This window comes from Mustelus asterias, chromosome 22 (assembly GCF_964213995.1).
Source record: "Mustelus asterias chromosome 22, sMusAst1.hap1.1, whole genome shotgun sequence".
Taxonomy (NCBI): Eukaryota; Metazoa; Chordata; class Chondrichthyes; order Carcharhiniformes; family Triakidae; genus Mustelus; species Mustelus asterias.
This window is the reverse complement of record NC_135822.1, coordinates 65,900,507-65,915,510: the sequence shown is the minus strand read 5'-3', so window position 1 is coordinate 65,915,510 and position 15,004 is coordinate 65,900,507. Positions and strand designations below refer to the sequence as shown.

General features: G+C 47.2%; 1 protein-coding gene across 1 annotated transcript in view; it reads left to right on the top strand.

Annotated features, from left to right (window-relative positions):
- The window catches only part of LOC144509786 (leucine-rich repeat transmembrane neuronal protein 4-like), a 243,770-nt gene extending 242,931 nt beyond the window's left edge, over nt 1-839 (top strand). The window contains exon 3 of the mRNA XM_078238572.1: nt 615-839. Within this exon, the coding sequence (XP_078094698.1) occupies nt 615-839 (225 nt within the window). The remainder of the gene's footprint in view (nt 1-614) is intronic.
- Nucleotides 840-15,004: the final 14,165 nt, after the last annotated feature.

The following is a 15,004-nucleotide window of genomic DNA, read 5'->3' as shown; positions in this document are numbered from 1 at the left end:
AGTGAGTAACATTTTTTTTATTCATTCGAGGAACATGGGCATCGCTGGCTGGGCCAGCATTTGATACCTGTCCCTAATTGCCCGAGGGCAGGTGAGTGTACCACATTGCTGTGGCTCTGGAGTCACATGTAGGCCAGACTAGGTAAGGATGGCAGCTTTCCTTCCCTGAAGGACATTAGTGAACCAGATGGGTTTTTCCAACAAACAACAATGGTTTCATGGTCATCAATAGATTCTTAATTCCAGATATTTTTTATTGAATTCAAATTCCACCATCTGCCGTGGCAGGATTCGAACCCGGGTCCCCAGAACATTCGCTGAGTTTCTGGATTAATAATCTAGCAATAATACCACTGGGGCGTTGCCTCCCCACCAGCAGGGTGCCGTTGTTGTTCCAGGGAGCATATTTTCGGGGGAGCGCAGTGATCTTAGGGGAGCTGTACCAAAGAGCTGGCACTGGCTGAAAGGCCCCCTTGTGTTCCGTATCATTCCCTGATTCTCCTTCTTCAGTAATAGACATTGCCCTGAAGTCATTGGCAAACGAGGCGAAACGTCTGCTCAGAAGGTCAACTGCAACAACTCTAACATGCTCTTCTCTTCTCTTCCCCTCACAGACTCCGTTGCCCATGAACATCACAGCCTTTTACAACTACGATCAACCTCTGGTTGGGTACTGCAAGGCACATCAGACTCTTCACATACACAAGCGGTACGACGCCCCGCTACAGGAAGAACCGGAGCCGGGCAACGTGGAGCCAGGTGCGAGTCGGAACGTCATTAGCACAGTGGCTCGCTCGGCTATACCCAACATACACCTCGAAGCACCTCACTCACCTTAGGAAGGTGTCCCGCAGGTGATGGACCTTGAGGCGACAGGTTCTGGTCTGGAAGAGTAAAGAGACAAAAGGAGGATACAGACAAACGTTTAAGTGGTCCTTGATGAGTTTTTAAACAATAAAAAAGATACAACTCCGAACAGTCTGTGGCCATTGAAACTCAAACATCTAAACTTCAGAGTTTTGACGTTCTCCTGATTTTATGTGCTTTGATATTTGATGTAAATATAAGACTCTGCTTATGATGTTCTTAAGAAAATAAACTAAAAACTGTAATGGATGGGTCAACTACTTTTTAATAGTCGTGCTTTCCCCAGAATTGTACTTCTCCAATAAGGGGAAATGAAAAGATGTAAAGAAAAAGCCTAATTTTCAGGTTCTGCCTTCCCAGAGTAGGAACGATGAGGGGTGTTTGGAGGATCATCAATTTCAGGTAAAAAAAGCTCTGTGAACATCTTGAGAGTTGCCATCAGAGTTGGAACTCCTGGAAGTTATCAATCCTGTCCACAGTACATCTATCCGATGTGTCCGGCGAGTGAGCAAGTGGTCAACTTCAGTGTAATGATGTGGGGGGGGGGGGGGGGGGGGCGGCGGCGGTGAGGTGGGGGAGGGGGAGTCAGAGGTTTTCTCCCATCCCAGTGGGGAGTGTCACTTGAAAGGAGGTTTCTGTCTCGGTATTTCAGCGAGAGTCAAAAATGCATTCCAGCCAAACTAGCCGGACAAATTAGTCTTTTGGTTAAGATCAAGGCCCTGACTTTACCGGCACGCCTGCCCCAATTTCGAGGTTTGCAGAACGGCATTCTCCGTTGGCCTCGGGCGTGATCTTAACGGGCCTCAGGCGGGCGCACCGGTCAAATTCCGACCCAAGAGTCAGATCAAGCCCAAGGTGGGATGCAATGCCTTATCTTGTCAGCTTGGATCTTTCCCGTCTCCCTTGTGGGGGGCCTTGGATTGGATTCAATTGGAATTTGAATTTGGTTTTCGGAGCAAGCAAGAAATGGATTTGTGTTTGCCCGGGTCCTCTCTGAGTGTTGGCTTTGTAACTTTAAGGATGGAGTGAAACATTTTTTTAAAAGATACCAGCCAGACAAAGGTTTGATCTTAACCCATTTCCGATGCCACACCATGCAGTGACAAGGGCAGTTCTTTCTCCACAGTCACCTCAGACACATATGGGATCTCTGATATTTTAAAGAGGTGGTTTTCAGTGCAGGAGATTTGGTCCACCCAAGTCTATTTTCTACTGAAACGTATTGCAGGATCAAATGTTTGCTTTCCTCTTGGCAGGAAGTAATTGAAATTTTACACATTTACTTCCTGAAACTAAAGGATGATTTTTTTTTCCAGAATAATTTCATTCGCCATTTTGACAATATGCCTATTTGGATTTTGCGTGATGGACCCACACAATTTCTGAAAAGTCTCGTACACCCTGGGGGCCGGGGGGGGGGGGGGGGGGCGGGTGCGGTGGGGGGGGGCTGGAATTTTCCGGCTGTTTCCGCCAACGGGATCTTCTGGTCCCACCAACAGCGCACCCCCTACTGTGGCTCTCCCGGAAGATTCTGGAAAATTCCATTGATAACGGCGGGACCAGAAGATCCCACCACCAGCGAACAGCACGTCCCTTCCCACTGCAAGAAACATGCCGCAGGAGGACAGAGAATCCCCCCCGACCCACCCCACCCCCACCCACCCCAGCCCATGACCAGTTGGAGAGTAGCTATCAATAGATAACAAATGCCAAATATACGAACAGGAAATGCTGGGGTACTGAGCAATTCGTGCAGTGTACGTGAAGGGAGAAACAGGACTTGGATTTCAGATTGGTGACTTGTCAGCACAGCTGGGGAAAAATTTGCGATGTCACATTGCATTGAGGAAGAACAGAAAGAGGAAAAGGGTTGGTAAGAAGATGGAAAGATCTGCCCTGGGGTTAGAATCACTACAGTGCAGAAGGAGGTCATTCAGCCCATCGAGTCTGCACCGACAACAACCCCACCCAGGCCCTATCTCCATAACCCCACATATTTACCCTAGCTAATCCCCTGACACTAAGGGTGACACTAGAACTAGGGGGCATGGCCTCAAAATAAGGGGGAGCAGATTTAGGACTGAGTTGAGGAGGAACTTCTTCACACAAAGGGTTGTGAATCTGTGGAATTCCCTGCCCAGTGAAGCAGTTGAGGCTACCCCATTGAATGTTTTTAAGGCAAGGCTACATAAATTTTTGAACAGTAAAGGAATTAAGGGTTACGGTGAGCGGGCGGGTAATTGGAGCTGAGTCCACGAAAAGATCAGCCATGATTTTATTGAATGGCGGAGCAGGCTTGAGGGGCCAGATGGCCTACTCCTGCTCCTAGTTCTTATGTTCTTATTTTAACATGGCTAATCCACCTAACCTGCACACCTTGGAGTGTGGAAGGAAACCGGAGCACCCGGTGGGAAACCTACGTAGACAATGGGGAGGACGTGCAGACTCTGCACAGTCACCCAGGGATGAGATTGAACCCGGGTCCCTGGCGCTGTGAGGCAGCAGTGCTAACCACTGTGCCAACGTGCCACTTGGTTGAAGGAAGGAGGGATTAAATGGCAAAATGAATGAGGGTGCAAGGCAGAAGTGGACAGTAATGAACAAATAATGATGGGTCTGGAGAGGGTGAAGATGGCAACAGCAGAATCATGACCAGCATGTGCGAACCAAAAATCCTCGCCACTGCTCCCATATTGGTGGACGTGTTGTATAATTCTTGTACCATTGACACATCCTCCATCCTTCACTTGTCCCATCATTTCTTTTGTCACTTAATCTCTCCATACCTTCTATCTGATCACAGAGCTTCCTTTTTCTTCTTTCCACCCCTTCCCCTACACTCCATGCTTCCTTGAAAACCTGTGATATCCTCCTGTTTTTTCCTGCTGTGACAAAGGTTCACTGACCTGAAACTTTGAGGAGGATTTTCTCTCCTTCGAAACCCAGTCTCTTCCACAGAGTTGAAATCGGGTCCTTTAACACTGTTGTTCTCTCTTTCTCTCCTCTCCGCAGATGCTGCCTGACCTCCCTTTCTTATTCATTTATGGGATGTGGGCATCGCTGGCTGGGCCAGCATTTATTGCCCATCCCTAACTGCCCTCCATTTCAGAGGGCATTCAAGAGTCAACCGCATTGCTGGGGCTCTGGAGTCACATGTAGGCCAGACAGGGTAAGGACGGCAGATTTCCTCCCCTAAAGGACACCAGTGAACCAGATGGGTTTTTACGAGGATTGACAATGGTTTAATTGTCATCAGACTTTAAATTCAAATTTCACCATCTGCCATGGTGGGATTTGAACCCGGATCCTCAGATCTTGTGGCAAGGAGAGAAAGGAGCTGAGGTTTCGAGTCCAGATTACCCTTTGTCAAAGCTTTGTCAGCTTTGACAAAGGGTCATCTGGACTCGAAACGTTGGCTCTATTCTCTCCCCACAGACGCTGTCAGACCTGCTGAGATTTTCCAGCATTTTCTCTTTTGGTTTCAGATTCCAGCATCCGCAGTAATTTGCTTTTATCCTCCGATCTTGCCCTGGGTCCCTGGATTACTAGTTCAGTGACAAGACCACCATGCCACTGCCTCCCTGCTGTGTTTTCATTTCGCATTTCCAGCGTCTGCGGTATTTTGGTTTGTGACGGAGCATAAGCTGAAACTGGTAAAGAACAAATTTGGAACTGGGTAAGAGGAGAACCCTTTTCACGTAAAGCACATTGATAACTTGAAAAGCATTTCAAAGTAGAGTGGTGTAACTGAAGAAACAGATCAACAGGCTACATAACATTAAGATGCTGTGAGCAGCTCGGCAGAGAACATTATGCCAGTGTTGAGTTTCACCGCCCCGTTTGCCCAGGAGAGAGAAAGAGATGTGAGGTGGCACAGTGGTTAGCGTTGCTGCCACACAGCGCCAGGGACCCATGTTCAATTCCAGCCTCGGGTCACTGTCTGTGCAGAGTCTGCATGTTCTCCCAGTGTCTGCGTGGGTTTCCTCCGGGTGCTCCGGTTTGCTCCCAAAGTCCAAAGATGTGCAGGTTAGGTGGATTGGCCATGCTAAATTATCCCTTAGTGTCCCAAGCTGTGTAGGTTGGACGGATTAGCTATGTAAAGGTGCAGAGATAGGGCAGGCGGTGGTCCTGGGTTAGATGCTCTCGCGGCGAGTCAGTGCAGACGTGATGGGATGAATGGCCTCCTGCACAGCAGGGATTCGCAGGGATTCTCTGGTTCTGTGCAATCCAATTCAGTAGATCTACTGAGTGTCTGCCCACATCCCGTTTCACTGTCCTTAGGATATAAGTTTGACCCTTTTAAAACTTAGGTCAACTATCTACACAGAAACAAGCTATTTATTTCAACTCATTCATTATGCTCTGCAAAGCTTTTTCCTATACTACTTTAAGAACATAAGAACTAGGAGCAGGAGTCGGCCGTCTGGCCCCTCAAGCCTGCTCCGCCATTCAATAAGATCATGGCTGATCTTTTCATGGACTCAGCTCCACTTGCCTGCCCGCTCACCATTACCCTTAATTCCTTTACTGTTTAAAAATGTATCTATCCTTGCCTCAAAAACATTCAATGAGGTAGCCTCAACTGCTTCACTGGGCAGGGAATTCCACGGATTCACAACCCTTTGTGCGAAGAAGTTCCTCCTCACCTCAGTCCTAAATCTGCCCCCCCCTATTTTGAGGCCATGTAAACCCTATGTAAACCCTAACAGCACAACCTTCTCTTCATACAGTCTTTTGATGGTGAAGAACTTGAGCGTTGCTGAAAAAAGCACTTGTTGTTCAAAGATTTTTGTCTCGCACTCATTTGAAGCAGCCAATGCATGCTTCTCATTCCCCAGCCTTCTGTACTGAAACCATAATCCCTCACATTATCCCCAAGTCCGAAACATTCCTTTCCAGGATCCTCATGAAAGACAAAGAGCGCAGTTGGGTTTGAAAACAGTGCACGGTAAGATGAAGAATTCAGTGCTGGCACCAGAAGTATCACAATCTCTCATTTTCACTTGAATTAGAATGGAAGATACAGGAGCAAGAGAAGGCAATTCAGCCCATCAAGCCCATTCTCCCAATCACGTTGGTCATGACTCACATTCCCGCCCTATCCCCACATCCCTTGGTATCTCCGTTTTGAGTATACTCAACAAATCATACAATCCCTACAGTGCAGAAAGAGGCCATTCGGCCCATCGAGCCCAACAACCTAGGCACTATCTCCGTAACCCCACATATTTACCCTGCTTATCCCCTTGACAGAAAGGGGCAATTTAGCATGGCCAATCAACCTAACCCCGCACATCTTTCACAGAATCCCTACAGTGCAGAAGGAGGCCATTCAGCCCATCGAGTCTACACCAACCACAATCCCACCCAGGTCCTATCCCCATAACCCCCCTATTTACCCTAGCTAGTCCCCCTGACACTAAGGGGCAATTTAGCATGGTCAATCCACCCAACCCCCACATCTTTGGACTGTGGGAGGAAACCCACGCAGTCACGGGGAAAACGTGCAAACTCCACACAGACGTCACCCAAGGTCGTAATTGAACCTTGGGGGGAGGTTTTACAGCTTTGCTCGAGCGAGGACAACGGATCATTTCCATTGTCCGCCCCTCGCCCACTCCAATTCTGTGGCAGGCTAGGCAGTAGAATTCCGGCACGGGTATCTGGTACTGAGGCAGCAGTGCTAACCACCTTGCCGCCAATGACTGCGCATCAACAAACTTTGGAGTTGAATAATTCCAAAGCTCACAAGATAATTCTTCTCGTCTTGTACTCTGAGACGATGACCCTGCGCCACCCCCCCACCCCGCCCCCTCACCCCTCACCCCCCCATCCCTCTCTCGCTGTACACTGTTCAGCCAGGGGAAACGTCTACAGCAAGTACCATGTCAAGCTACTCCCAGGTTTCAACGAGGTCGCCTCCAATTCTTCAAAATTACAACTATAAGCCTGGTCCACTCTCTCTCCTCATAGGAAAATCCCATCCCCCACAGGAATCAATCCGGTGAATCTTGGTTGTCCCCCGCCACCTCACCACCATCTCCTCCGAGGCAAGCACATCCTTCCAGAGGTTAAGGAGATCAACACTGTACGCAGTAGTCCAAGTGCGGCCTCACCCTCTCCAACCTCTCCAAAGGTTCTTCACTTTTACAGTCCAATTCCCTTTGTTAGTGAAGACTAACATACCATTCGCTCTCCTGATTTGCTGTCCCAGGTGTACGAGGGATATGATGGAGGGAAAGGCAATGCGCAAGGGAAGCAAAGAAAAAGGCGGGAATCTTTGCTCCCTCCTGCCCCAGGACTGGAATTTCCTGCCCAAGGTAACAACGGATATTTCGCGAGTGGGATTAGAAGATTTAGGCCAAATATCATTTATGCGGCAAAGTTCACAAACCCAGGATGTCTTCACAGCCAGCGAAGGACTTTTGAGGTGTGGTTGCCATTACTTATTTTGACCACTGCTGCCACAGAACACAGTTTAGATTTCTCTCTGTTCCAAGTAGAAAACTGCTGAATAAATGGAATAAATGTGTTACAATCTGTGCCACAATTGTTACAGAAGGCCCTGGATACTTGTACCTATAATAAGCAGGCTTTTAGAATGAAGCACAAAACATTCAAGGTCTCTTTTTTTAGTCCTTTCTACCCTGAAACTCTTCATCATCCCTACTCGAAGATCACATCCGAGAAAATATGAGAGAGTCATAGGATTCAATGGCATGAGGAGTTCCCCATTGAAAGTAGGACATCTAGACCAACTTGAGGTCTCAGATGGCTCACGATACATTAACTCATTCTTTCACGGGGCCTCAAAAAATGGTAAAAAAAATAAATTCTTCCCTCCTTCTTCTGCTCTTCCTTCCTGCCATAGGCTTGCAAAGCCCAACCAACCGTGGCCATATCGACTCACTGAATTACCGAGTGTCCCCATGTCCTGTATCCAATCCTGGCAACACAACTGATTTCTCCTCAAGATCCTGGGACAATTGGATTGATCAGGATTTCAATACAAAGGACAGGGAATGGGATGTGTGTTTTGGGTCCCCAAATGGGCTTTTACTTTGGAGGCATTGGTGAGACCATATCTGGAGCACCGTGCACAGTTCTGGTCTTCTTATTTAAGAAACAACATAATTGCATGAGAAGCGGTTCAGAGAAGGTTCACGTGAGCTTTGGAATTCTTCAACTCCGAAGGTTGTGGATGTTCAGTCGTTGGCTGCACGGTGGCACAGTGGTTAGTACTGCTGCCCCTCACAGCGCCAGAAACCCGCGTCAGAGACCCGAGCTTGAATTCGCCACAGAATCGGAGTGGGCGAGGGAGGGACAATGGAAATGTCCATTGCCATGGGGCAGGATTTTCCGATCTCGCTTGAGCGAGGCAGTAACATCCTGCCCCCCATGTTCAATTCCGGCCTCAGGTGACTGTCTGTGTGGAGTTTACACGTTCTCCCTGTGTCTCCATGGGTTTCCTCCGGGTGCTCCGGTTTCCTCCCACAGTCCAAAGATGTGTAGGTTCGGTGGATTGGCCATGCTAAAATTTCCCCTTCATTTCAGGGGGATTATCGGGGTAAATGCATGGGGTTGCGGGGATGGGATTGCTGTCGGTGCAGGCCCAATAGGCCTAATGACCTCCTTCTGCACTGTCGGGATTCTATGATTCTATATATTCAAGTCTTTCTGTTCTTCTTTCTTTCATTGTCGGAATTAAAGAGGAGCAGAAAGTTCCTATGGTTTAGAATCCTACAGTGCAGAAGGAGGCCATTCGGCCCAGGTGTGCCTTTCTCAACCAATATTCCAAAGATTAAATTAAAAGGTTTTCCCTGGCTTTGCTGCTTGTGGAGTGTTGATGGCACCAAAGATTTTATGTTTCTCTGTTGTAGCTGCACTTCGAAAATAATCCTTGTGTAAATGAAAGGGCATTTGAATATTCTGTGATAGAGGTACAAGTCAATTTTTAAAATCTCTACTGCAGACCATGGGCAGAATTTTCCCGTTCCGCCTGTCATGGGAATCGTAGTGGGCGGGACAGAACCATATAAACATCTGTTGACCTTGGGTGGGATTTTCCAGTCTTGGGAATATCCTGCCGCACCACAGTCACAGATGTTACAGAGATGGACTTTGTAGTATCAAGTAAATGATCCCACGGCAGCTATGGAAATGTACATCTCATCAGTGGTCCTTAGCTTCCCCCTCAGAAAAACACACACAGACGTTCAGTATTAGTGACAGTCTCCCTCCCTCATCCCCAACACTGTGCCAAGAGAGTGAGATGGTGTTGTCTGCCTTGGATGTAAGGCCATGCCATCAAATTGTCAAATCATTCATTAGGACATGATATTTAAACTTCTGGTAATACACTGGTGTAGGAGGAGACCAGACCACATGCCGATCTTTATTTCAGTTTTAGATATATCCGCAAAGTCAAATATTACAAATGTATAGCTCCTAACTGAACAACCCATCACCAGTGTCTCTTCACGTGTGCTTTAGTTATTACCCAATCACTGGCATCCACCTACATGCATTTTTAAAGTTTAAAGTTGATTTATTAGTGTCACAAGTAGGTTTACATTAACACTGCAATCACAGAATTACCGAATACTACAGTGCAGAAGAGGCCCTTCAGCCCATCGAGTCTGCACTGACGCATTAAAGGCCCTGACTTCATCCCACTTGTCAGCTCTTGAATAGCGTTGAATGTTATGGCGTGCCAAGTACTCAACCCAAGCAATGAAGTTACTGTGAAAATCCCTTAGTCGCCACAATCCGGCGCCTGTTCGGGGGAAAACTTTAGTATGGCCAATGCACCCTAACCAGCACATCTTTCGAACTGTGGGAGCAAACTGGAGGAAACGCATGCACAGACACGGGGAGAATGTGCAACCTCCGCACAGACAATGACCCAAGCGGGAATCGAACCCGGGGTTCCCGGCGCTGTGAGGCAGCAGCGCTAACCACTGTGCCGCCCATTTCAAGATGAAAGGTTGCTCCATCAAGGTCCCACAAGAGTCAAATAGACATCACTCATTTTGCAACAAATTTGGCACACAAGGTTTGCTGAGATTTGGATTTACCTGCTTGTTGCAATCCTTTGAGAGGTTTTGTTCAACTCACACTTAATCACCTCAATGGGACATTGAAAAAAAATCCCAATTATCATGTGTCTAAAACTATAGCTCAATATACACATGTTGCTTACATTAACTTGATTTGATTTGATTTATTATTGTCACATGTATTGGGATACAGTGAAAAGTATTGTTTCTTGTGTGCTGCACAAAGCATACCGTTCATAGAATACATAGGAGGAGGAAAAGGAGAGGGTGCAGAATATAATGTTACAGTCATAGCTAGGGTGCAGAGAAAAATCAACTTAATACAAGGTAGGTCCATTCAAAGGTCTGATGGCAGCAGGGAAGAAGATGTTCTTGAGTTGGTTAGTCCATGATCTCAGACTAACAATGGCAGGAAGGTTTGGAGTCACCAATCTCTTTCCAACGTAGGAGCAAGTGTTGGAAAACAAGATCAGTCTCTGATCACCTCACGCGAATCGCTTCTACCTTTCATTTTGACAGCTGGCGATCTTTAAACTGCTTGTTGCCTTGGACAGAGTGCAACATTGTTTTACCGGAATAATGCCAGGATTTTCCAGCCGTGCTCGCCCCAAAACTGGAAAACCCCACCCCACCTGAGGTCAACGGACCTTTGAATGGTCCGCTACGATTCCCGTGGCGGGTGAGACAGGAAAATTCCCCCCCATGGGTCATTGGATCATTGCCAGCCATTCGGTCCATTGAGTTCATGCCACCTCTCTGTAGAGCAATCTAGTCAGTCCCATTCCCCAGTTCTATTCCTATAGTCCTGCAAGTTCATTAAACATGCCTTTTCTTCCAGCTAACTAATTTATTCTTGTTATCTGTTGTGCCTCAAGAATTAAGTCAGTGTTTCTGTCAAGTGTTTGGCAGTGAAGGATCATGCTCTTCGTCCCCTTACCTTTAACCAACTGAAGACCACTATTTATGCAGCACCTCATCAGGTCTTTCACAAATATCCCAATGCACTGCATCAAAGATTAATTACACTGAGGTGCGCTGACTTATGTTTGCAAGTACAGCTCAGGCTGAAACCCAACCAACTGAAATGAGGTGAGTTGTCAGTTATCTTTTTATCAAATGCTGTTTCAGGGCAAAAGGTCAAACACTCCCCTGCTCCTCAAAAAGCCTCCACAGAATCCATCGGAGCCACCTTCACAGGTAGGCAAAGCCTCAGCTGAACATTTCATTTGAATCATTACACCTTCGACAGTGCAACGCTCTCTCAGGAATCCCTCAACATCAGCCTACACCATGTGCTGAGGGCCCAAACCCGCAACCAGGCGAGGGCACGGCAGGGCAGGACAAACCGGAACTTCCAGAAGGTAGGGAAACAGCCTAAATGTTCTGTCTGCTAGAATTCAAATTAAAGCACATAGTTGCGATAGGTAATGGGATCGATGCTCACATTCTCCAACTTTGGCTTTAGCCAGTGCATACACGATGGGCCAAATGGCCTCCTTCTGCGCCATAACAATTCTGTGATTGGCTCTGCAGTAACAATGGATGTGAAACCCCAAAGGACTTATTCTGGGGACCCGGATTCGAATCCCACCAGGGCAGGTGGTGGAATTTGAATTCAATTTAAAATATCTGGCACCAAGAATCAACTGACGACATGAAACCATTGATGATTGTTGGAAAAACCCATCTGATTCACTAATGTCCTTTAGCGAAGGAAATCTGCCATCCTTACCTGGTCTGGCCTATATGAGGCATGTGGAGATGCCGGCATTGGACTGGAGTAAGCACAGTAAGAAGTCTCACAACACCAGGTTAAAGTCCAACAGGTTTATTTGGTAGCACAAGCTTTTGGAGTGCTGCTCCTTCCTGAGGTGTGCGAAGTGCCCAACTCTTCACTCACCCGAGGAAGGAGCAATGCTCCGAAAGCTTGTGCTACCAAATAAACCTGTTGGACTTTAACTTGGTATTGTGAGACTTCTTACTACATGAGACTCCAGAGCCACAGCAATGTGGTTGACTCTCAACTGCCCTCGGGCAACCAGGGATGGGCAACAAATGCTGGCCAGCCAGCAACACCCATGTTCTATGAATGAATTTTTTTAAAAATTATTTTTGTCAGGACGTCCAGTACGAAACTCCACTACCCCATGGAGTTCTACTCATAGTCTTGGATCTCATGGGGCCCAGGCATATTATCTTGCTGGTCAATGGCACCAGGAAGGAAGTGACAGGTTCATTAATTGGCACGCTGGATCATTCTCATCATTTAATTAGCGTCTGTCACTGGAGGTGTGATTGGCTCAGTGCACCAATTGATCGGTCCATTTTCACCATGATCTTTTGTAGATTCACGCAGCTTCACTCACCGCACATTGTTGAAGCTCGGATGCATTCACAATTAATGGAACCTGTAAGGAACCTTCAATAGCATTGCCGCATCACCCATTAAATGCTTGTAAGAGGCAAATGAGTGCCATAAATAATGTGCCGTCAGCGTATGTCCATTGGCAGGAGAATGGCGCACAGGAAAGCCTGCTTTAGTGATGCGGCCCTTTAGATTATGGCCAAGCGAGTGAGGAAATGGAGCAGTGAGATAAGTGTGATTTTCACAACTCGCTGCCTTTAGAGCCTTGTGTCAAACAACTTACTCATTTAGGAAGAATGTGTCAAGAAAAGCAAGGATGATCACCATCAATTGTCTCACATTACTATATATGGGTTTAACTGCCAATTACTTAATGCTGGTACGTACAGCTTCACTAAGGCAGATTATTGAGTCGTATATCTCACCGCTTTTTGTGGGAGCTTGCTGTGCACAAATCAGCAGACATATTTCAGAAATTGTCACAGTAACTGCACTTCCAAGGACATTTTCTTAGCTGTAAACACGTTTTGGATCAGCCTGAGGTCATGAAAGGTGCATTTTATTTCATCAACACCAATTATCTTTCTTTGCGAGGGATCATAGAAATCATAGAAACCCTACAGTACAGAAAGAGGCCATTTGGCCCATCGAGTCTGCACCGACCACAATCCCACCCAGGCCCTACCCCCATATCCCTACATATTTACCCACTAATCCCTCTAACCCATGCATCTCAGGACATTAAGGGCAATTTTTAGCATGGCCAATCAACCTAACCCGCACATCTTTGGACTGTGGGAGGAAACCGGAGCACCCGGAGGAAACCCATGCAGACACGAGGAGAATGTGCAAACTCCACACAGACAGTGACCCAAGCCGGGAATCGAACCCAGGTCCCTGGAGCTGTGAAGCAGCAGTGCTAACCACTGTGCTACCGTGCCGCCCTTTGTCTGCACAAAGATTTTCAAGGAGGTTTTCTAGAACAGTTGAACGGGAAACACCAATTTTAGCCAGTGCATTAACTGAGACAGAGTCCAAAAGGAGGCTGGAGAACGATGTTTGTGAACAGCGTAACAGGCAGAGTAATGGGGAAAAAAAAAATGTCAGCGGTGTAGTAGTATTGTCACTGGACTAGTATCCCAGAGAACCAGGGTAATGCTCTGGGGAGGTGGAGTTCGAATCCCACCACGGCAGATGGTGGAATTTGAATTCAATAAAATATCCGGGATTAAGAATCTGCTGATGATCATAAAACCATTGTCGGAAAAACCTACTCGGGTTCACTGATGTCCTTTAGGAAAGGAAATCTGCCATCCTTCCCTGGTCTGGCCGACATGTGATTCCAGATCAACAGCAAATTGGTTGATAAAATACCCTCATGTCAGGGCAATAAATTATAGCCCAGCCAGCAACGCCCACATCCCATGAATGGATGTAAAAAACAATTCTCCCGGTGCACACGCTAAAACAGATGGCTTTCCCCGCTCCAGATAGTGACGAATTTTACCTTTCATTCATTCTGACATTATATTGCCGACATTCACACACTGTACACATTCACTGTACAATACTCAGTTCTTGCAGACCGAGGGAAAAGGTGCTGCATTGTTACAGGGGCTGAATGCCATCCAGATGTGACGTCGAACCAGTTCGCCTCTTCAGTTTAAAGTTTGTTTATTAGTGTCACAAGTCGGCTTACATTAACACTGCAATGCAGGTACAGTCACTATCCCCGAGTCGCCACACTCCGGCGCCTGTTCGGGGTACACTGAGGGAGAATTTAGCATGGCCAATGCACCCTAACCACCGGACAGCACTGTGGGCTGTCCTCCTGCTGAGTGGAGTCGCATTTCTCTCTCAATCCATATTCATGACTTAATTTGGTGTTTCTTGGATCAGGTTCTCGGCGCATTTGCTGACATTACGACAATGACTGCATCCCAAAGTAGCCCACTGGGGCATCAAACTCTTTGCATCTATGATGCAGCCAGGCATCAAATAAAAATACACATTCAGCTTGTAATGTTAACTCTGTTTCTCCTTCCCACAGGCATTGCCAGACCTGCTGAGTATTTCCTGCGTTTTCTGTTTGCATTCAGTCCTCCTCGATTCCCACAACAGGGGGTGGGGCTGCTGGTGATGATGCACACAATCCCTCACTCAAGAGGACCAAGCCATTACTGAGGCTGTTGGTTCAGAGGTTCTGAACTGAAGAGTCATAGTGAGTCTTAGGGCGGGATTTACCAGCCCCCCCAAGGCCGGAAAATCCCGCCCGAGATCAACGGACCTTTCCATGGTCTGTCCTTCACCCACTCCGATTCCCGTGATGGGTGGGATGGGAAAATTCCCCCCTTAGAATCGCCTGGTCATCCAGAAAAGGCCCTTCGGCCCATCAAGTCTGCACCGACAGTATCTACCACTGAAGGTGCGCCAATCCAAAGATGTGCGGGTTAGGTGGATTGGCCGTGCTAAATTGTCCCTTAGTGCCAGGGGGACAAGCCAGGGTAAATGCATGGGGTTATGGGGATAGAGCCTGGGTGGGATTGTGGTTGGTGCAGGCTTGATGGGCCGAATGGCCTCCTTCTGCACTGTAGGGATTTTATTCTATGATCCCACTTTGCTGCACTTGTCCTAGATCCTTGAATATTATATTTCAAGTGCAAATATTTCTCAAAGGTTGTAAGGTTCCCTGCCTCGATGATCTTCCCAGGCA